This window comes from Arvicanthis niloticus, chromosome 8, assembly GCF_011762505.2.
Source record: "Arvicanthis niloticus isolate mArvNil1 chromosome 8, mArvNil1.pat.X, whole genome shotgun sequence".
Lineage (NCBI taxonomy): Eukaryota > Metazoa > Chordata > Mammalia > Rodentia > Muridae > Arvicanthis > Arvicanthis niloticus.
Window position 1 is genome coordinate 86,449,789 of NC_047665.1, and position 22,007 is coordinate 86,471,795.

Genomic DNA, 22,007 nt, shown 5'->3' on the forward strand with positions numbered 1-22,007 from the left:
TGTGCTGGTACATGCTACACTACTACTAGTGAAGATGTGCATGTGCATGTGACAATCTTAGGCAGACATCAAAACAGCCTTTATCTGGAATGCACTCCCTTGTACACAGAGCCACGAAAGGACACAAACTGTTCACTGGTTCCATTGTTTGCATATAATTTCTGCCACATAATTACAGAATCCATCACTCCTAAGTGGCAGAGAAATAGGGTCTTTTCATAGGGAATCAGGAATTGAACTAGGAAAATAAAGTGAGCCAAGTCAAAAGCGGCAGTACCACCATGCGGAAAGTAAGAGTTTCTAGAATGAAATCAGGGATCCTACCTGACACTGCTACTTAGCTTGGGACAACCTGACAACAATCAGGGTCATGGCGGGAAAAGCTATCTACTGGAGAGATAGACTGGTGTTCTTGATTACTGACTGATGTGGGAGGGCTCGGCCACTGTGAGTCATGCCACCGAGGACAGGTGGCATGAGGTGGCTCTGAATGTGTGCCTGGAAGCAAGCCAGTAAACAGGGATCTTCTGTGGTCCCACCTCCATCCTCTAGAGCTCCCACCCCAAATTCCCTCGGTGATGGGGAATGGTCTGGGAGTTGTAAGATCAAATAAACCCTTTCTTCCCCAACTTGCTTTAGGCCATGCTGTTTGCTACAGCAACAAAGACTCCTGAGACAGCTATAGCCCAGGAGGAGCAGGGCTCATAACCCTTCAAAAGAGCTAACTGGGAGATCTCTGAGTTTGAGGCCAGTCTGGTCGAAACACTCAGTTCTAAGACAGCCAGGGCCATAATGAGACCTTGTCTCAAAAAAAAACAAAACAAAAAATAAACAAAGAGATAAATAAATAAGGCACTAAGCTGTCCCTGCCTCTTCACAGATGTTGCGGGTGTTCCAAGCAGGCTATCTATAGTGTGTGTTCAGAGCTGAGGAGCTGGGCTTCTGCTCAAGTCAATGAACACAGAACCACAAAGCACAACTAGATTATCTATCCACTTCCTACTCTGACAAAATGAAAAGAATCCACAGACAAGCGTGACTCATATCCAGAAGGATAAATATCAAGACAGCTTTGTGTGGAGTCTACTAAAAAACCAAAGACAGACAGATAATCTACAAGGCAAAAGAGACAAACAAAACTATCAGGTAACAAAGAAAGTGGTACTAGGTAGCTGAGATCTCATCTGAAACAAGTGGCCAACAGGGAAGCTGCAAAACGTTCTGAGTAGTTGAGAACATACTTCTGCCCTTGCAGAAGAACCAAGTTTGGTTCTTAGCACCCATGCCAGGCAGCACACAATGGCCTGTAACTTCAGCACCAGGGGATGAGCCATCCTCTCGGCTTCTGCAGACATCTGCACTCATGCCTGAACATAGAGACAAACAGACTGAGGAGCACCTGTTGCTTGCAGACAGACTTTATGAAATTTTTCTAAGAAGGCTGGGGTGTGGTTCAGCAGTAGAGCACTTGCCTGTCTGCATAAACACCTGGGGCCAATTCCCAGCAAAACTGTGAAAAACAATCAAACAAACAACTACCACACAACACACAAAACCAAAAGGACATACTAGCAGACAATTTAAATCCATGGAGGGAAATATCACCTGAAGAGACTACAGCCTGCTGCACTCTCATGAGAGTTTGACACGCAAACCCTACAACTCTTGGAATCTGCTACCCTCTTCAGGACTCTGCAAGCTCACACATGCATACATTCATACAGACATGCAATACAAATTTTTGGAGAACTCCAAAAGAGCACCAGAAATGGTACATATACACATTAATGTAAACCACTATAAAAATACTTTCTCTTACTATTTCTATACTAACATCTTCTGAAGGGTTGAGAATGCATAATGCATTAACTTCAAGAATCTCAATCTCAGCACACAGGAAGTTGAGGCAGGAGAATCATGAGTTCATTATCATTGGGAGTGTCATATTCCCTGTGGCTGAACAATTCCTATCTCAAAAATCCAACTGAGCTGGCACACACCTTTAATGCCAGCACTTAGGAAGCAGAGGCAGGGAGATCTCAAGACATGATCTACAGAGTGAGGACAGCTAGAACTGCAGAGAGAAACCCTGTCTTGAAAAACAAACGAGCAAACAAAAGCAACTTAAAAATATGTAATGGAGCTCTTGCTCTTGCCTTCTTGCTCCCGCTCTGTCCTCTCCCCCCTTCCCCTTCTCTCCCCACTCCCCTCCATCTCTCTCTCCCCTTGTGCTCATGGCCAGCATCTACTTCTCTACTCCTCTGTGCATGTGCACGCATGCTCGTGCGCACTTGGGCTCTCGCTCTTTTCCCTTCACCCTCTTAACTCCCTCCCCCATGCCCTACATAAACTCTATTGTATACTATATATATTAAAAAAATGTGATGGAGCCAGGCAGTGGTGGCTCATGCCTTTAATCCCAGCACTTGGGAGGCAGAGGCAGGCGGATTTCTGAGTTCGAAGCCAGCCTGGTCTACAGAGTGAGTTCCAGGACAGCCAGGGCTACACAGAGAAACCCTGTCTCGAAAAACCAAAAAAAAAAAAAAAAAAAAAAAAAAAGTAATGGAGTAAGATGCTACTGTATCTGTGTGATTACAAAGAAATTACTAAATAAATGTATATAACGCCAACAAAATTTACAGAAAAGGTAAGTCAGCAAACTTAAAAACAAAACCCACCACACCAACCCAAACACAGCAAAAATCATTTTAACAGAAAAAGACTAAATATAGAAAAGGAAAAAAAGGGAAAAGGGAGGGGAAAAGGAAGGAAGAAAGGGAGGGAGGGAAGGTAAAGCCACACTTCTGGCTGGAGGATCACCATGAGGTCAGGGCAGCCTGGATTACCGAGCAAAACTGCCTCAAAAGCCCATCTCTGCATACATTCATGCACAGAGAAAAGAAGGAAAACTCAGAAAGAAAACAAAGTAGTAACCAATAACACAATGCAAATGCTACACTATCCTATAATCCAAGTATTATTTCTGGAGCCCGCATAAAAGAGATCTAGACCTGACTCCTGAAAGATGTCCTCCCAACTCCACATACACACAAGCACACATGCGTACACTCACGCACATACACACGTGATAACAGATTTTAGAAGAAGTTTTAAAGAGTATTTCAGATCGGATGACAACAAAGTAAAATTAAAATATTAGGATTCTGGGTTGGGAATCCCCTTTGTGCATCATGTGTATGTATGCATACTTTTGCTTTCAATAAAACTTTCCAGAGTGCAAAACCAGATAAGCATAAACAGTGGCTAAAGCCTGAGCTCAGGGGTATAGAGTACTTCACTCAATTATGGGAGGCCCTATTTCAACCCTAGTATCAAAAGTAAAAATAAAAACACTGGAGAAGGCAAAGGCAGGTGGACTTCTGAGTTTAAGACCAGACTGGGCTACAAAGCCAGTTCTAAGGCAGTGAGAGCTACGTAATAAAGAGAACTTATCTTAAAAATACCAAAACAAAACCTCCCAGACAAATAAACAAACAACAAGCCAAACTCATTATCTAGCAAGTGCAATGCTTAAGGTTTTTGAAGTTGGGGGGGGGGGGGAGTTAAAAAAGTAACATTTATAAAGCCAGGTGTCATGGCATGCAACTATAATTACCAATGCTTGGGGGGCAGCTAAAGCAGGGAGATTTGGCCTAACAGTTCAAGGTAAGCCTGAGTGATACACAGTAAGAAAAAATCTTAAAACCAAAGTTTATGAGATGTAGCCCATTTCATAAATAGTGAATAGTGCTAACACACAGGTTTAGGGGCTGAGGAGATGGCTCATCTGTTAAGAGCACAGGTTGCTCTTCCAAAGGATTTGAGTACAAATCCCGGTATCTCTGTCAGGAGCTCATAACTACCTGCAACTACAGCTTCAGGAGATCCAATACCCTTTTCTGGCCCCTGTTGACAGCAGCAGACACAAGACATGAATATACATACATGAATAAAATTAGTAACTTTAAAACCAAAATCATATAGACTTAAACATTATTTATATCTAAAACCCAAAGCCTTACTTCAATAATTTAAGCCTAGATCAATCAACGAAGTGAAACAAATCACTAAAGTACCAAAATCAATAATACAGGAGTGATCACTCTGACCCTACAGAAGATAAAGGCAATAAGAAACCATAAAACACATGCTGGGAGCTGGGGAGACAGCTACAGGAGTGAACCGCTTGCACACAAGTGTGAGAACATGAGTTCAAACCCCAGAAGCAACATACGCCAGGTACAATATTGTATGTCTGTAATCCCAGTGCTCTTATGGTGAGACGGGAGGCATCAAAAGAAGAATCCCTAGAAGCTTACCTGAAAACATAGGAGTAAACAGAGCCCCAGGCTCAAGACAGAGGTAAGGATTGACATCTTAGGCTGTCCTCTGACTTCTACATATACATTGTAGAAGTACACTGTATACACACACACACACACACACAGAGAGAGAGAGAGAGAGAGAGAGAGAGAGAGAGAGAGAGAGAGAGAGAGAGAGAGAGAAACCAAGCCTATTGGAGAAGATATTTGCAAATTATACACTGGCTCAGAGATGTAAGTCTAGAATAAGTAAGAGCAGAGAGCTCATTAGGATGGCAGCCCAGTTAAGACCAGGCAAGACTTGAACAGACTCTACTGAGGAAGATGGCTGGATGGCCCACATGTGCACATGAAGATGCTTAGCATCACTACTTACTAGGGTAATGCAAATGAAAACCAGATGAGATGCCATCACACACCCACTAAAATGACCACAGGCAAAAGGACAGACAATACCAAGTGTTGGTGAGGACATGAAGAAACTGGAACCTGTGAAATGGCACAGCCACTTTGAAGAACAGTTGGGCAGTCTTAGAAAGTAAACATAAACTTACCATGTGACCCAGCAATTCCACGCCTAGGCATCTACCCAAGAAAAATGAAAACATATGTCCACACAAACCATGTTTGCAAATGTTCACAACATAAGTATTCATAGCAAAAACAGAAATACAAGTATCAACCAATGGTATACAAGTAAACAAAACGTGGTGTATTTATACAATGGAACACAACGCAGCCAATAAAAAAGAACAAGTTCTCACTACACACGACACATGAATGAACCTCAATAACATGCCACACACTGGTATTTCGACTCCATTTGCAGCACGTCTACAAATGGCTAATCTGGAGATGGAAAGCAGAGTGGTGAGCTGGGTGTGGGGGTACATGGATGTAATCCTAGTATTCGTGAGACTCAAGTTAGAGGATACTAAGTTTGAAGCTAGCCTGGGCTATACAAGAAGACTCATCCAACAAGAAATAAAAAACAAACAAACAAACCAGTTCTGTGGCTTCCTGGGCGTAAAGGGGAGGGACAGCAGACAGGAGACAGCCTAAAGGTTGCTTTCTGATTGACTGAGACATTCTAACACTGGTGTGAGGAGCTCATCTACAGTCCCTATGTTAACTAAGAAATAACTACACTACTATAGCTTCACTGAGATATAATCTACATAAATGACTAATTTATATAAATTAGATCTCAATGAAGCTGTTTAAATTAGAACAAAGTGTTCTCTGCAGGGCATGGTAGTGAACAGGTATAACGCTAGCATTCAGAAAGTCAGGAAGATGCATGTCTGAGCTTCAAGCTAGAATGTGCAAAGTAGCAAGACCCTATCTGAAACAAACAAACAAACAGCTTATATATGTATGCAACTAAAACTGACTCTTAAGTAGACAGATGGCCCTCAAGACTCCAGTGGACATAAAAACCACAAGTCTTATTTCTAACGTAGCAACTCAACAGGGAAGGCTTGAGTAGATGGCATTCCATCGGCCTAATGATGTGGAGAGAAGAAGGGGAACACAAAGCCCAGGGAGAAAGGGATGCAGGCAGGAACCATCAAGAGGCATGAGCAAGAGAACACTGGGTGGCAGCCGCATATATGAGGCCTGCACTCATGACTGTTAAATCACAGCACTGATGAAGAATGGGCAAAAGCAGCAGAGCGTTCAGAGGAGTGATGCTGAGCGCTTGGAATGTGGCCAGTGCAACTGAGGAAATGACTGAAACTGGATTGTCCTGAATGGAAACAGTCCACAAGTCAGCAAAGCTCTGAAGCACCACTTTCAGGCAAGCCCAGGGCCTTGGCTGCCCCTGCCACGCCATGCCTGGCCAGCACACAGGGCACAAGGGCACAGCCTACAGGATGACAGCCACAAACAAGGTGGAAACCCCAACAACAGTTAAGATAAAGTAGCCTCTTACCTCCTCCTCCTCTTCGGAGCCACTTTCTTCACTATCTGACCTGGGAGCTACTTCATACCTAGGAAAAACAGCAGTATTTGGATGCAGCTCTGCCTGCAAGTAGCAGATTTACTTTCTCTAGAACCTGGTGTGGTCCCCAAATGCAAGTACCATTGCCCCAGCTGCCAAGTCCCATGAAGGAAGCATTTAACTCACCCTGGGTTCATCTCAAGCCAGGCTTCCAGCTGCCCAGCTTTGGGGGCATCTGTGCCAGTGAGGATCTTGCCACTCTCCACATGGATCACCTTCACAGGGAGGTCACTCATCTGGCTGGTCTCATCCAGAGGCTGAAAGAAAGTGACTGTCATGAGCTAAGACTCCCCAATGTCCACTGCTCTGAGTTACAGCATCAGAGAAGCAGCAGAGAGGAGGAGATGCAGCACATCACCTTAGAAAGGTAAAACGGGCTAAGGCCTGGTACTTTCCCTACCCTAAAATTTGGATTAAAATGCTCAGGCTGAGTCTCAGTTAACTTATATTTAATTTAAATTGTTTTTTTTTTTTTTTTTTTTTTTTTTTTTGCTTGTATATATTTCTGTTCACTGCATATGTACCTGGTGCCCGAAGAGGAACCCCAGAAGAGGGTTCAGATCCCCTAAAATTTGAGTTCTAGACAGTCAGGAGCTGCCATGTGCACACTGGGAATTAAACCCAAGTCCTCTGTAAGACCAGTCAATGCTCTCAACTGCTAAGCCATCCCTCTAGCCTCTCACCTCAATTTTCCACAGCCATACAACTGTAACTAAAAAGCGTGTGAGGCTGGGGACAAGCACCCAGTAATGCTGGCACCAGGAACTTGGAAGAGTCAATGCTACAGTGCCAACTCAGCACCATCCCCTAAAGCTCACTTTTCTTTTCTTTTTTCTTTCTTTTTGGTTTTTCGAGGCAGGGTTTCTCTGTGTAACCCTGGCTGTCCTTGAACTTAGAAATCCGCCTGTCTCTGTCTCCCAAGTGCTGGGATTAAAGGCATGCGCCACCACTGCCCGGCTACAGAGCTCACTTTTCTAAGGCGAGTCTGCTGCCTTCGGACCCCCACGTGGCTTAGAAAAGTGGCTCTGTGCTTCAGGCACAATGGCTAAAAAAGGTTGACAGCCTCAGCTAGACAGTAAGACTTTGTCTCAGATAATAAAACAAAATACTATAGCCCCCACAAGTGATTTTGTGCTGTAATATGGCAACCCACATTCTTTTACAATAATTCAATAGAACATCTATGCTGGCTAGTGTTTTGTCAATACGACAGAAGCTATAGTCATCTGAGAAGAGAACTCAATGAGAAAATGCCTCCCTAAGAATGTACTATGGGCAAGCCTATGGGGCATTATCATCATTGATGACTGATGTAATCTTGGCAAATAAATAGTCTTGGACACGTAGGCTTCCTCCAGTCATGGTATCACTTACTTCACCCAAGTTCCTGCCTTAAATTCCTGTCCTGAGTTCTCTCGGTTATGTGTAACCTGACGTGAAACATTTCCCTCTGCAACTTGCTTTTGGTTGTGGTGTTTTATCAAAGCAATTGAAACCTTAAGACAATATGCCATATAAATCCCCCAGAATGGCTAGTTCCAGAATTTGAGTATTTGAGAGGCCAGCCTAAGATACAAGTCTGCCACTGCTGAGGCCTTCCTGAAATGCTTGGGAGGAAGCAGTTGCCTCAGAGACTAGAACTAAAACAAGCCCCCTGGGGCCATATGGAAGACTGATGATGCCTGGGGGTTAGCTGCACTCAGCTGTACAGCATGTGCTTAAGAGTACACAAAGCTCCAGCTTCATTCCTGGCAGAAACCTAAGAGCTAGGGAAAGTAGACAGTAACTTTTCACGCTTCCTCCTTTTCCCTGCCATGAGAACAGACAGCATGTGGGAGGGCTCCAAGCTCAGGAAGAGAGTTCTCTCCCAAGAACCCACCATGCGGGCACCTTGATTTTGCTGTTTCTATCTCTAGAACTATACAGAATGCTGTTCATGTCCCCAGTCAGTAGTATTGGCTACTGCAGCCTGAGCTGAGCAAGACATCAAATATGTAGGGAACAATACACTCATAACAGAGGACAGGGCAAGAGACACCGAAAGGACTTGGATAGAAAAAGGTCAACTTGGATATCAAAGGTCATGTAGAGTGGATGTAGACATGGGGTATCCTATCATCCTAGCACTCAGGAGGCTGAGGAAGGCAGGAGGTCTGTGAGCTCAGGGACAGCTTTGGCTATACAGTAAGTTCAAGGCCAGCCTGGACTATATAACAAGAATCTTATATTAAAGACAAAGCCAGACACAGGGATACATGTCCTTCATCCCAGTACTTAGGAGGCAGAGGCAGGTGGATCTCTGTGAATTGAGGTCAGTCTGATCTCCATAGAGTTCTGAAATAGTCCAGTCTACACAGAAAAACCATACCTTAAAGGGGAGGGGCAAAGGGGCTTGGAGAGATGGTTCAATAGTTAAGAGAACTGGCGAGAACTGGCTGCTCTTCCAGAGGACCTGGGTTCAATTCCCAGCACCCACATGGCAGCTCACAACTGCCTACAACTCTAGTTCCAGGGATTTAACAATCTAACATAGACATACAGGCACGCAAAACAACACACACTAAATAACTAGATTATAAATAAACAAATAAACAATCAAACAAACAAGAAGCTGCTCGGGGGGCCAAAGAGATGGCTCAGCAGTTAAGAGTACTTGCTATTCTTGTGGAGAACCCAGGTTCAGTTCTCAGCACCCACATGGCAGATCACAACCATTCATTATTCTAAGAACATGATATCTTCTCTGGACTCTGGAGAACCAGGTATCCACAAGATACACAAATATATGTACAGGCAAAACACTCAAAAATATTTAAAAAAAAAAAAAAAAAAGAAAAGGTTTGTTAGGCATGGTGCCCTAACACCCAGGAGGCAGAAGCAGGCAGATTTCTGTAAGACTAAGGCCAGCTTAGTCTGTCTACATAATGACAGGGTTTCTCTGAGTAGCCCTGGCTGTCCTGGAACTCACTCTTGTAGACCAGGCTGGCCTCGAACTCAGAAATCCGCCTGTCTCTGCCTCCCAAGTGCTGGGATTAAAGGCGTGCGCCACCACTGCCAGGCTACATAATGAGTTTCATCTAGGCCAGGCATGGTTACTCAGTGAGATCCTGTTTCAAAAGGACTAATTAATTGGTTAATTACAATTGTTAGTTTAAAAAGGGAAGAGCAATACAGTAGTCCATCCACACCTGTACTGCCGTAACACTGGAGTGGAAGACAAGAAGATCAGATACTTAAGGTCATCTTTGGCCAAATAGAGATTGCAAGGTGAGCCTGGGCTACACAAGACCCAACTTCAACAGAAGATAATGGTAGAGCGCTTGCTTCACAAGCATAAGCACCTAAGTTTGAGCCCCAGAATGCACAACAAAAGGCAGGCCACTAGTAATGTCAGCACTGGGTGGAAGACACAGGAGGATCTCAGGGACTTGCTGGCCCAACTCCAGACAAGTTGTGTTCTAGCTCGATAAAATACATTGTCTCAAAGGAAGTGGATAGGATTTCTTAGGATGACTCTCAAAGTTGCCTTTTAGCCTACACATGTACATACACCTGCAAACAGATACATACGCATGAAACAGAAAAGCCAAACAAAAGAATCCAAAAATGAACATTATACACAGCTCCTCAGTGAGGCATTTTCCTAATAGCTGCAAGAAACAAAGGACCTGAAATTAGCCTAATATCACCAGTCCAAACATCCAAACACAGTGAAACAAAAGGTTCTATTACATTTTCATAGAGAGTTTGCCCAAATACACAGGAATGAAAAGCATCCAAATGTGTTTGTATTGGAGGGACCAAGGCCCAGAACAGCTGTTCTCAACCTGGGGTCAAATGACCCTTTCACAGGGCTGCCCAAGACCACTGAAAAGAGATATTTACATCACAATTAAACAGTTGCAAAATTACACTTAAAATGTAGCAACAAAAATAATTTTATGGTTGGCGGGCAATTACAACATAAAGAACTGTATTAAAGGGTCACAGCATTCATTAGGAAGGTTGAGAACTTACTAGAGAAACCTAGAATGTTTCTAAAAAACCTAATCCGCACAGAAGGCTGACACAAATACTCTTTCTAGCCTGGTGATCTTTGCACTATCTGAGTGACCAGAGACTTTTCCAGCTCCAGACCCTTATTAATTTATTTTTCTCAGTCAATCTATAGAACCTATCTTTATGGACTTTACAAGTAGTCCGGATGTAGTCACATCTGATCTGTCCTCAGGGAGACTTACATGTGCTTTTTTGTACATGTGGGACTGAATTAAATTATCCCCAGAATAGCTTTCACCAATCTGTGCTGTGCTTAAATACGCCTAAAATAAACCACTGAGGTCAGACTCCTGAAGTTTGAACCAACACTGACTACTCAGTCAAATTGAGAGGTAAACTGCCTTCTCCCCTTCCCTCCACCACTACCCCGGCCCCCAACCGAGCTCATCACCATGCTTGCTGTGAAGGTCACAGAGAGCCCTGCATGTCTATATGTGCTTGCCTACAGAGTATTTTGAGTTTTTCTACCAAACACATGCCTTTCAAATCAGTGGGGAGTAGCAACTTCTCAGGAGACAGAACAATAAGAGTGTATGTAATCTGATTTGAAAGGCCAGGTAGGAACTAGCAGAGCGCCTGGGGCCTGCAGAGAAAACAACAGGAGGCAACAACCTAATTGTGAGGCAGGGTTCCTATCTGGGAAAAACGTCATGATTCCTTTCAAACAATTTTTATACTTTTGTAATTGTCTTTTGTAAAACAGGATACTGCTATATGACCCTAGTTGTCTTTGAACTTAGTTTAGGGTGAACTTTCACTTTTGCCTTCACATGCTAGACTCCCAGGCAGTGCCAGCCACCACATCTGCCTTCTGCTGTTTCTTTTGTCACTGAGTGCTGGAATGCATGTAGTACACTGGTAGACAGGTGCCTACTACACAGAAGGTGATGGGTTTTACTCACAGCCAGCCAATACCATTTCCCTAACACTCACACAACAGGTGCACTGAATGAGACTGTCAGTCTTGAGGAACTGAAAAAAGATGTGTACAGAGTCTCTTCTCAAAGTCAACAACACAGCCTGGTGACTTTCTGGAACAACATACTAAGTACATAAGTCAACTGACTGAATGACGGAAATCAGAAGGAAGGCACAAGGGGAGAGGTCAAGACAAGAAACTTTAAAACACACTCCCAACCAAAGATATGAAAACAAAGGCTGAGATCTAGTTGAGACTTCCAACAAGAGCACTGGACGGGTACTCAGAATGGATGGCCTCTATGTTCTACAACTAAACAAATATATAAATCCATGACGGCTGATAGAAGTGAGACTACTGATTTTAGAAATAGACAGAAGGAGAATTGGGTCAGAAATAAGCATCATCTGGGTATAACAGCACATGCCTGCAGTCCAAGCTGCCTAGGAAATGTCCTATGCACATTTGAGTACAGACGTATGCACAAACACACAAAAATATAATTAAAAAACAACAACAACAAAAACCCAACTAAGTGGAAGCAGCTAGGCACAGTACCCACACCTGTAAGTCCAGTATGGGAGTTTTATAAAAGCAAGACAATCAGAAGTTCAAGGTCAGCCCCGGACTGGCAAAATGGCTTAGTAAGTAAATGTATGTGACTACCACCCCAGGAGAAAAGACAAAACCTTTATCACTGCCCCCACTTAAAAAAAAAAAGTGATTTAAAATATTTTTAAAGAAACAAACTGAAAGAAACACGTATCATCGGGCCAGCCAGTATTCTGTAAGAAATGCTGCATTTCTCACCTCACCATCAGGTCCAATGGCAGGTGTCTGTCCTTCAGCATTTTCTGCCTTCTGCAAATAGAAAGACAAGGTAAGCTTGACCCTACAGGCCCAGGCCACTAAGCATACAGCCAAGCCAATTCCAAGGGGTGCCCGTGCTTAGTTAAGCCCAGCGAACCTTCTTTTTCTTTTTCTTCTTCTTCTCCTTGGCAACCTGGGCAGCTTTGTGCTGCCGCACCAGCTCTGTGAGGTTGGCCACATACTCATCTGTCTGCTGCAGGAGGTAGGCCAGGCGCTTGTCCTTCTTCTGGTCAATGAGCTTTCTGTAGCCCTCCTCATCTTCAGCCTGTAAACCCAAGGCAGGGTGAGACAGCCTTGTGGAGTGCACCCCGGAGGGCTGTAGAAGCTCACTCATGAGGACTACTATAACCACTGCCCAGCCCCATGCTGAATCTCAAGGACACAGCCACACAATATAGGTCTTCACATGAGCCATTCACATAGGGCATAACTGAGTTCTAGCAGGGCAGCAGTGGCACGGGCCTTTACTACTAGCACTCAAGAGGCAGATCTTTGTGAGTTCAAGGCCAGCCTGGTCTACAGAGTTTCAGGACAGCCAGAGCTACAGAGAGAAACCCTGTCTCAAAAAACAAACGAACACACACATACCACAAAGAGAATTCTAGACTCTCTCTCCAAAAAAATGTATCACAAATCCCAACCATCGTACCTGATCTGCGCTCTATCACCAAGAATCTCAACCCCCTTCTTTCTACCTGATCTGTGCCCATCTCTACAAATCTCAGCCTTTTCTTCCTTATATTCTTTTTCCAACAAATCAAAGCTGGAGCTGGGCCTCATGATGTATGCCTGTAATCCCAGCACTTGGTTAGCAGCAGCAGCAGGCGAATCTGAGTCTGAGCACAACCTGCTGCTTAAACAAAAAGCACCACACAGCAAAGAAGCCCCCTGGGCACTCTCCCAGGAATCCAGTCCCCTGCTGGCGGCCTGCAAAGCACCGCCCCCCATCCCATCCAGCTTTGCAGGCTCCTGGATCCAGTGTCCTGCTGTCCAGCACCATGAGGTTCTAAGGGCCCAGAGGGCGCCCTGTGTACCTTGTGTTTGGTGTCCCGCTTCCTTGCCCTTCTCTCCTTCTTGGGCCCTTTCTTCTCCCCTACCAAGCTCTGCACTGTGCAATGAACCCACCCCACAGCTTCTACTCCCAGTCAGTGTGACAGCTGCCCAGCCCTAGGCCTGCCTCACCGTCTCTACCAATTATACTACGTCTGCTTTGTCCCTTCAAGGGCAACAGGAGCCCTTTGAAGACAGGGATTATTCTGCTCCCTTCTGTGACCCCAGTATACATGCTGGGACAAGCCCAGAGCTGGTAACATTAACTGTCCAGTTAGCAACTACACCATGATGAAGTGTCAGTGGGATTCATCTGGATAGTCTTCATTGTACCTTCTGTGACTCACAGAAGGCCCAGAGCAGAAGGGAGTCAGAACTAGCCTGCACTTACAGCCAAAGGAATAAAGGTGAAGGCCCAGACCTCTGCCTCCCAAATCCACCTGACTCTTCCTTCAGCTCCACTTCTAAGCCAAGCCATAGAGCATCTACATATAACAGCATTTGCCACACCCAGCACACACGGGGATCAAGAGCAAGAAGACTGGTGTGTACCATAAGCCTCCGCATTCGCTCCTTCTCAATGCGCTCATTTTCCTTCTTCTGCTCCCGCTCAGTGTTGGCATGGTAGGTGGCCACAGCCTTGGTGAGTTTCTGGAGTTTGCCTGTGACTGATCTGTGATACTCCCTGAAGTCCTTGGCATGCTGCAGAATGCTGTTGAGGTACTCCTGCAGAGAGACAATGTTGAGGGCTGTGAGGCAAAACTATACCCACAGCTTGTTTAAAGACAAATGAGCACTGGGAACTGGCTCAGTGGCAATGCACTTCTCCAGCATACATGGAGCTCTGGTTCCATCGTTAGCACCTCAAGGAAAAAGGGTACTGTCCACAGAATAAGGCCACTGTATCAGCTCTGCTCATGACAAACTGCTGCTAACTCCTGTGCAATGACAAGGTCCCTGGGATCCAACAGTTGGGAGTACCAAGTGAACTTGTCCTTTTTTGTTGAGGAAGGATTAGAGACAAGGTCTCACTATATAACTCTGACTCTCCTGGAACTCACTATGTGGACCAGACCAGCCTCAAACTCAGAGATCCACCCGCCTTTGTCTCCTAGGTGCTGGGATCAAAGATGTACACCCCTGCACCTGGCTCAAGTGAACCTCATGCCAGAGGCAACTTGACCCTATTAAGTCAAGTTCTAAGCATGCTTTCTATTCCCACCCTTTGCTCAGCTCTGTCTCTTTGAGGAACTTACTCTGACACATCAGTGACTCCAGGACTCCCAGGGCAATTTTCAATTATGAAATGTAAAAAACTAGCCCCAAAGTTGGGAGTAAGGTGGTACACACCCATACTCCCAGCACTTGGGAGGTAGAGGCAGGAGGATCTGAATTCCAAGCCATCCTAAGACTGAGAACCTGCCTCAAGAAAGCAAAGAAGTTATGGTGTGTCCCAAATAGGGGTACAGTGACAAAATTGATAGAAAACTGAGAAATACTGTACAGATGAATCATAGATCAATGTATCTGAATTTTACTAAAATGGTAAGCAGTTAACTTTTACCCACTGAATCATCCTAACAGTTCCGCAACTTAACATCTCACTAATATATACACACACAAAGAAAATGGAATGATAACTACCAAAATGTTAACCATAATTAACATAGAGCATTAACTTTTTGTATTTTCTTACGTGTGAAGCTAGAAATTGAACCTATGATTATGTGGTGTGTGATGGGCGAGTATTCTATCAATGAACTCCATCTTAGGCTCAGGCTGCTCTTAAATCTATACTATTTCTGCCTCGGTCTGTAAATAACTACACTACATCCTGGAACAGTCATTGTTTTAAACATATAAACTATAAATAAGCAACCAAGCCTATCATGGTGATAGCTGTAATCCTAGCCTGCAGGAAGTTGAGGTACAAGGATTACTGAGTCTGACTGCCAGTCTGGGTTATACAGAGTCAATCAGGGCTACTTAGCAAGACTCTATTTCGGAAAACAAACAAACAAAAGAACCAAGGTTGGAAGATGCCTGAGTGGTTAAGAGAATTCCTTGTTCCTGCAGAAAACATGGATTCACTTCCCAGCATCTACATAGTAGCTAACCACCATCTTTAACTCCAATTCTAGAGAATATGATGTGTTCTCTTTTGATCTCCTTGGGTACCAGGCATGCATGTGATGTGCAAGTAAAATAAATATGCATAAAGCTAAACAAATCTTAACAAAAATAAAACAAATGAACACATGAGCAGACTGATTCATTAACAAGCCTATCTATCTGACAACAGATTTTCATTTCCTTGGTGGACTTTGTAAGTCAGTCTCTTGTGGTTTCTCCTTGCTCAGAGCCAAAGCCCAAACCTTCCCTGTGGCTCACTTTGCCAATTACCCCATCCTCGTTTCTAGATGAACCATGAGAGCATGTTCCAGCCCCCGGGCCACTGCCCCTCCTCAGCATGGCATCCTTGCTTGAGTTTCTCTACTCTGCCTCTTCATGGAAATCTCACTGAGCCTCTTCTGTCTGAGGTGGATTCTTCTTTAAAGTCCCTGCTCCTCTCCTCCCACCTTTTGAACCTGCCAGGTATGATCACTGCTCATCTTCTCTTACTGTCTGGTCTGTGTACTGACACACTGCTGTGCCCAGGACACTCTGGCTAAGCCATTAGCAGAGCACACCCTACAAGGCAAACGCACCTGGTGCTTCTGGCGGCGCTTGCGTTCCTGTTCAATCTTCTGCTGCTTCTCCAGCTTCTCGGTGATGCGGGCCTCCCGCAGTGACTGCCGCTTGCTGCGCTTGTAGGCCTTGGCATTGAGGGCTGTCTCTAGGGCCGTGTCTCTTCTCATGCACACTACCACCTCCTGACGCAGCTTTAGGGTGGAAAGTAAGACACTGGCATTAGGCATGATGGGTTTGTACTGTCTGAAGATATGTTCACAAGTGATGACCACATGCTGAGTAGATGATCCTACAACAAACTGCCTGGAATGCAAAGGACGCTTGGGAGGCAGCAGGTAGGACAAGCAAAGAACAGAACATAAGAGATCAGGACTTTTTTACACCCACACCTACAGTTCCTGAGCGGATGTGTAAAAGCACAGTACCCTCAGGAAGAGACTCACCAGGACCCCAGCCTTTCAGCTGCCAACTTCAACCTCAGGAGCCCATACCCAGGTATGCACAGGCTATACATGGCCAGGTCTTGACACAGCATGGGCCATGATAGTGAACTAACTCTCCTGAAGTCCTGACTGCTCACACCATGCAGGAACCCCAGATAACTCAAAGCACTCTTGGAACCCAGCATCCCCACGGACACAAAAGCCTGAGCCCACAGACCCACCTGCCTCTGGAAGTTCAGCAACCTAAGGGCCTTGAGTTCGATGGTTGCTTTGGTTCGAAGGTCCCCAGCCAGGGACCCAGGGAGGTTTTCAAGTTCCTGAATTCTGTGTGCAATCCGAGCCTGCAGCCTGGGCAGAGATAGGGAAAGAAAGGTGGTGAGGACTATTTGTCTATAAGAAGTCACTTGGTCCCTATCTTTAAAGCTAGAGTCTATAAAGAATCTGTCCCTCAAAGGAGGCAGACCCAGCCCAGATGAAAGAGAGAGGACTCTTCGGAAAAGGACTCCAGTTACCACATAGAACAGAGGCAAGTAGCCTCAGAGTGCTCTTGAAAACAGGCCTGCTGGGACCACAGCAAGGCCAAGACTTGACAACTGTCTTTGTTAGCTTTTATTGTCAAGATGATACAGCCCCTGGAAAGAGGGAACCTCAACTGCAAAACTGCCTTGATCAGATAGATATCCAGAGTGGAAGCAGGAAAACATTTTTTTTTTGTCTTTTTTGAGACAGGATTTCTCTATGTAGCCCTGGCTGTCCTGGAACTTGCTCAGAATATCAGCTGGCCTCAAACTCATGAAGATCCACCTGCCTATGCTTCCTGAGAGCTGGGTCAAAAACATACACCACGCTATACAGAGAAACTCTGTCTCGAAAAACCAAAAAAAAAAAAAAAAAACAAAAAAAAACAAACCATACATCACCATGTCCTGCCCTAGCATGATTCTTAGGAAGCAGGTCTGAACTATGTGAGGAAGCTGGCTGAGCATGAGCTGAAGAACAAGACAGTATGCAGTGTTCCTCCACAGACTCTGCTTCAGGTCCTGCTGGAGTTACTTCCCTTAGTAATGGACTGTTACCTGGAAAGCTATGGTGAAATAAACCCTCTCCTCTCTAAGTTGCTTTGGTGTTTTATCACAGCAACAGAAAAGCACTCTAGAACAGTGACTTAGATAGGTGCTAATCCCATAAGGGGAATGTGAGTTGGCCTGTGGCATTAGGCAGCCCAGCTTCAGCATGAGACACCTGGCTGTAGAAATCTGCAAAGCCTATGGGCATCAATGTTTTGTCTACAGGTTAACTCTACCAGTAACCCTATGTGGAAAAGGTTCCGAACTTGATCTTCCTATAGTTATTTATAAAGCACCTACTGTATGCCAAGGCAACTTCTCATATGGAGCCTTAGCATATGAATAGGGGCCTGGCGGCGGTGGTGGTGGTGGTGGTGGTGGTGGTGGCACTCACCTTTAATCCCAGCACTTGGGAGGCAGAGGCAGGCGGATTTCTGAGTTCGAGGCTAGCCTGGTCTACAGAGTGAGTTCCAGGACAGCCAGGGCTACACAGAGAAACCCTGTCTCGAGAAAAAAAAAAACAAAAAAAAACCATATGAATAGGGACCAGAAAAGTTGCCTGTTTTCTTGTGGCTCACAGTCCCATTAGAAAGGATAAAGCAGTAAGCACTGGCAGCAATGCCAGAGCACAAGTGCTTGGCAGAAAGGGAGTGGGATCAGGCACCACACAAGTGGCCACCACCTCACTTGATGGCCAGTCTGTGCAAAGGATCTAGACAAAAATGAGCCTAAGAAGACGAGAGAGCATTCCCTTGTACCTGGCAATCAACACTGGCAGTGTAGCACCTAGGTGCTTACCTGTACTCCCGTTCCTGTAGGATCTCCACAGGGTCCAGGCCCCGGGGCTTCTGGATGGGGGTGATGCGGCTCTGCTTCTGGTGCAGTGGCACCAATGGAGCAGGCTGGGCTGGCTGCCCTGGGGACTGTGTTTGTGGTGGCATTACAGGTGAGGCAGCAGGCGGGACAGCAGGAGGTGCAGGTGAAGGGCGGCCTGTTGGTTGCGGGGGAATCAGCTTCTGTGGGGTGCTTGTGGGGGCAGCAGCATTGGCCATGGGTCCTGGAGACGCAAGTGGAATATGCTGCTTGATATCTGGGCCCCCAGGACTGCCGTTCCAGCCACCTCTCACATAGGCCAGAACGGAGACACTCCTCCCCTCCAGCTCAGTTCTCCCACAGCTCAGCTCTAACCCCAGTGCTTGGTTTTTCTGTGCCTGGCTTCACAGCGACAGCAGGCCTGTCTGTCCTCTAGAGAAGCTCACCTCCCCTTTAGCAGCAGCTTCCTCTCTGCCATTTCAATTACCTTGGTCAATGGCAGTCTAAAAATATTAAATGGAAAATTCCAGCAACAAGTGATTACTAAGTTTCAATTGTATGCTGTTCTGAATAGCTACACCAAATTCTACGTCTGCATCACTAACCGCTTCCTCACAGCAGCATCACAAGTGACGGTTCAGAGCACACTGTCCTGGGACCACTTCTGCTTAGTCTATCTTGGCAGATGTGTTTTATCATTAGTTCTTGTTACTCTGATTGATAAATAGGCAGTGTATGAAGAAAACAAACGGGATGCACAGGTTTGCTGCTTTCTGCATGTAAGGTATCTACTGAGCGTCTTGAATAGCTTCTCTCTCAGATGGAGAGAATGAGTCTAGTTCATGTCCAAACAAACCAGATTTCAGTACACAATGATTCACCTCAGACCCCAAGAAGACAGTCAAGGTCCACTGTCCCAACCCAAATGAAGACACTGAAATATCCAACTAAACTTTCCAGAGTCACTTCTGAGAAGACAGGGCTAAGACCACATGTAGTCAGCAAATTGACAGAACACTGAACTATTTTGCCTTTTGCCCTCTATCTACCCTCCACTGGGGGTGTTCTCTAGAGACAAAGAAATCATGCTAGACCCCCCTCCTCCAAGCTTAGAAGCCCCTTATCCTGAGTAAGCTTGTCTGTGGTCATAGCTGTAACAAGCTATCTCCTTGAAGCCCATAGCAGACACATCCCCTGCAGGAGACTGCAGAACAAACCCCTACCCACAGGATAAGGAAAATAATTACCCTGCAGACCCCAGATGAACCCCGAGGTCTCTGGGGTGAAAAACTGTAGCCTAATATCTGGAGTCCTGCATAGCTCAGGTTCATGACAGGAGGTAGGACATGTCACCAACAGAAAAGAAACTTACCTTCAGGCCATGGCTTGGGAGGCCCTCCAGGGGGCTGACCAGGCATCCCGGGGGGCACACCTGAAGGTCCTGGGGGAGGCATGTTGGGCCCTCCCATACCTACATTGAAGGAAAGCCAAGCACCATAAATGCAATTGTGGTCAAACCTGCTAGCATACGTTCTTATCTGCTCAGGGAACATACCCACCCACCACAATAAGGCCAGAAAGATGGATAAATGACATTTATCTAGACACAACCCCACCATCACAACAGTCCTAGGTACCACTAGCTGGGTGCCATGGTTGCCTGCCATTATCATCCACATTGAGCATTCTCTCCACTCCAGGGGCAGGGCCTTACCATGGGGTCTACTGTAATTTGGAGGGGCTGGTCCTGGACCAGGGCCAGGACCAGGGCCAGGGCCAGGTCCGGGTCCTGTGTTGGACACTGAGGGTGGAGGTAGTGTTGGCATCTGCTGCTGCATTCCAGGCATTGGTCGCTTGCCTTGCACGGCCATCTGCAGGTGATCAGGCAATGGCTGGCCCCTGGCCAACATCTTGTAGGCCATTATCTGCGCTCTGAGTTGATGCAGCTGGTTCTGGTTAAATGGGGTTGGGCCTCTGTTTTGCTGCCCCAAGGCCTGGGGGTCAGAACCATCTAGTGGGGCCCCTCCTGGCCCAGAGGACATCTGGGGGCCTGAAGATGGGCCGCTGGCAGGGACAGGACTGGAAGCATGTTCAGAGCCTCCTAGGGGTGAGGGGTAACCTGCAGGGAAAGACAGGTTCAGTGGTCACTCAGCAGCATGCATCTATGATGGCTAAATCACATCCACACCACCTGGCATCCCTTAAGAGGTAACTAGGCAACATCATTCTCCTGAGTCAAACAAGAAGCACCAAGAGGGAGGTGGCTCAGCCCAGCAGCTAATGTGGTCACAAGCTTGGGTACATGTTTCAGTGGGGTACAGATAATCAATGCAAAAGGTGAAAACTGCAAACCAGGCTCCATCAAGCCTGCCCTCTGGCCAGGCCAGCTTTTCCACTGTCATTCCTGTGAATCCCAGGACCTTTCTTACTGGCCCCTGGTGACAGAGAGGACTCAACAAGTCATCTATAATATCAATCATCCCCACGTAGAAAAGTCAACTTGCCTAAAGCAGTGTTCTAAGGCACCACTAGAGTTGTTAGCCCCCAGGTTCCACCATGCTAAGCCTTGACCTCAAACACCTTGCGAATCAATCACCTCTGTCCCACCTGCTCAGTACTTGAGACTACTCCAAGGCAAGAGGGCTATTCAGAGCACTAGCCACACCTCATCAGGGAGGCCTCCCCACAGCTCAGCTGTCCAAGCTGCCCCTGAAATCCCCACTGAGGAAAGCAGATTCTAAGCTCCAGGCACATGAACATGAAACAAAAAATGACCCAGACTGTACCTTGAGAATGCTGGTCCATGGGACTAGGCGGAGGTCCCATACCTGTGTGGGCCCCCGACCTCATGCCCATCCCTTTCATCTGGTTGTACCGTGGGTCATCAGGCATGCCCTTCTCGTGCATGGACTCCATAGGCTGTGAGATGTACAAAGACACAGGTCAGCTAAGGACAAGAGGCAGCTGAACAAAGCTCAGGAAGAGTAAAGCTGAGAAAGAAGACCACACAGCGGTCCACCCAAGGGTGCCAGAGGGCTAGCTCTGAGGCACACTCACCACACCTTGTGGGTGTCAGGACAGACACAGAATCAAGCTACTGGAAAAGTTGACTACTTAGGCAGTGGAGACCTGGAGCTGCCTTTCAAGCCAGTGAGAAGAACCAAAAAGAAAGATGCCCTGGTTCCTTGCATTTTGTGCCAAGGAGACTGGTTGCAAATGAAGGCCTGAAGCCCTCACCCTTGGAGACTATAAATCAAGCAGACATGAAAAAAGGTCTGCTGCATATCAAAGACTGAACAGCAGTGAGATATACCTCACTGTCCTCAAGGCCTCAGCAGCTGTCAGCTAAGAAAAGGCTATTACAGAACCGTCCCACCACTGAGACAGAGCACAATGTTAGCAGGATGCTGGCATGTGGAGGGAAGGTGACACATGGTGCTTTGGGAGTAGGTATGCCTCCCAGGGCAATGGCTAGAGTGGCTATTGAGAGAGATTGCCTAAGACCCTTCTGTGAACTAGGACTGATTATCAAGCATTCTGCTTTGCAAAAACTCACAGGCAGCATGTGATAAAGCAGAGTGACACCAAAGCCACACACTCAGTATAGCTGTAACAAAGGAAACTGAGACAGGGACATGGAGACAGCTTCCTGTGGGGCCACCAGTGTGTGCAGGCTCCTCAAGACTGTGTATGCTGAGCAACAGTGTTGCCTACAGCATAGAAGGGGCTCAGTAAGGTGTTGTCAGCCAGGACTCCAATACACAGATT

General features: G+C 46.1%; 1 protein-coding gene across 6 annotated transcripts in view; it reads right to left on the minus strand.

The window, feature by feature from the left end:
* Nucleotides 1-22,007, minus strand: part of Smarca4 (SWI/SNF related BAF chromatin remodeling complex subunit ATPase 4) — an 86,187-nt gene that overhangs the window by 48,466 nt on the left and 15,714 nt on the right. For all 6 annotated transcript variants that reach the window (XM_034510591.3, XM_034510593.2, XM_034510592.3 and 3 more), the window contains exons 3-13: nt 21,026-21,158; nt 19,954-20,358; nt 19,612-19,710; nt 18,225-18,483; nt 16,581-16,707; nt 15,934-16,107; nt 13,778-13,951; nt 12,273-12,440; nt 12,116-12,166; nt 6,454-6,584; nt 6,259-6,316 (exon numbers count right to left, since the gene is read on the minus strand). In XM_034510591.3, the coding sequence (XP_034366482.1) occupies nt 6,259-6,316; nt 6,454-6,584; nt 12,116-12,166; nt 12,273-12,440; nt 13,778-13,951; nt 15,934-16,107; nt 16,581-16,707; nt 18,225-18,483; nt 19,612-19,710; nt 19,954-20,358; nt 21,026-21,158 (1,779 nt within the window). The remainder of the gene's footprint in view (nt 1-6,258; nt 6,317-6,453; nt 6,585-12,115; nt 12,167-12,272; nt 12,441-13,777; nt 13,952-15,933; nt 16,108-16,580; nt 16,708-18,224; nt 18,484-19,611; nt 19,711-19,953; nt 20,359-21,025; nt 21,159-22,007) is intronic.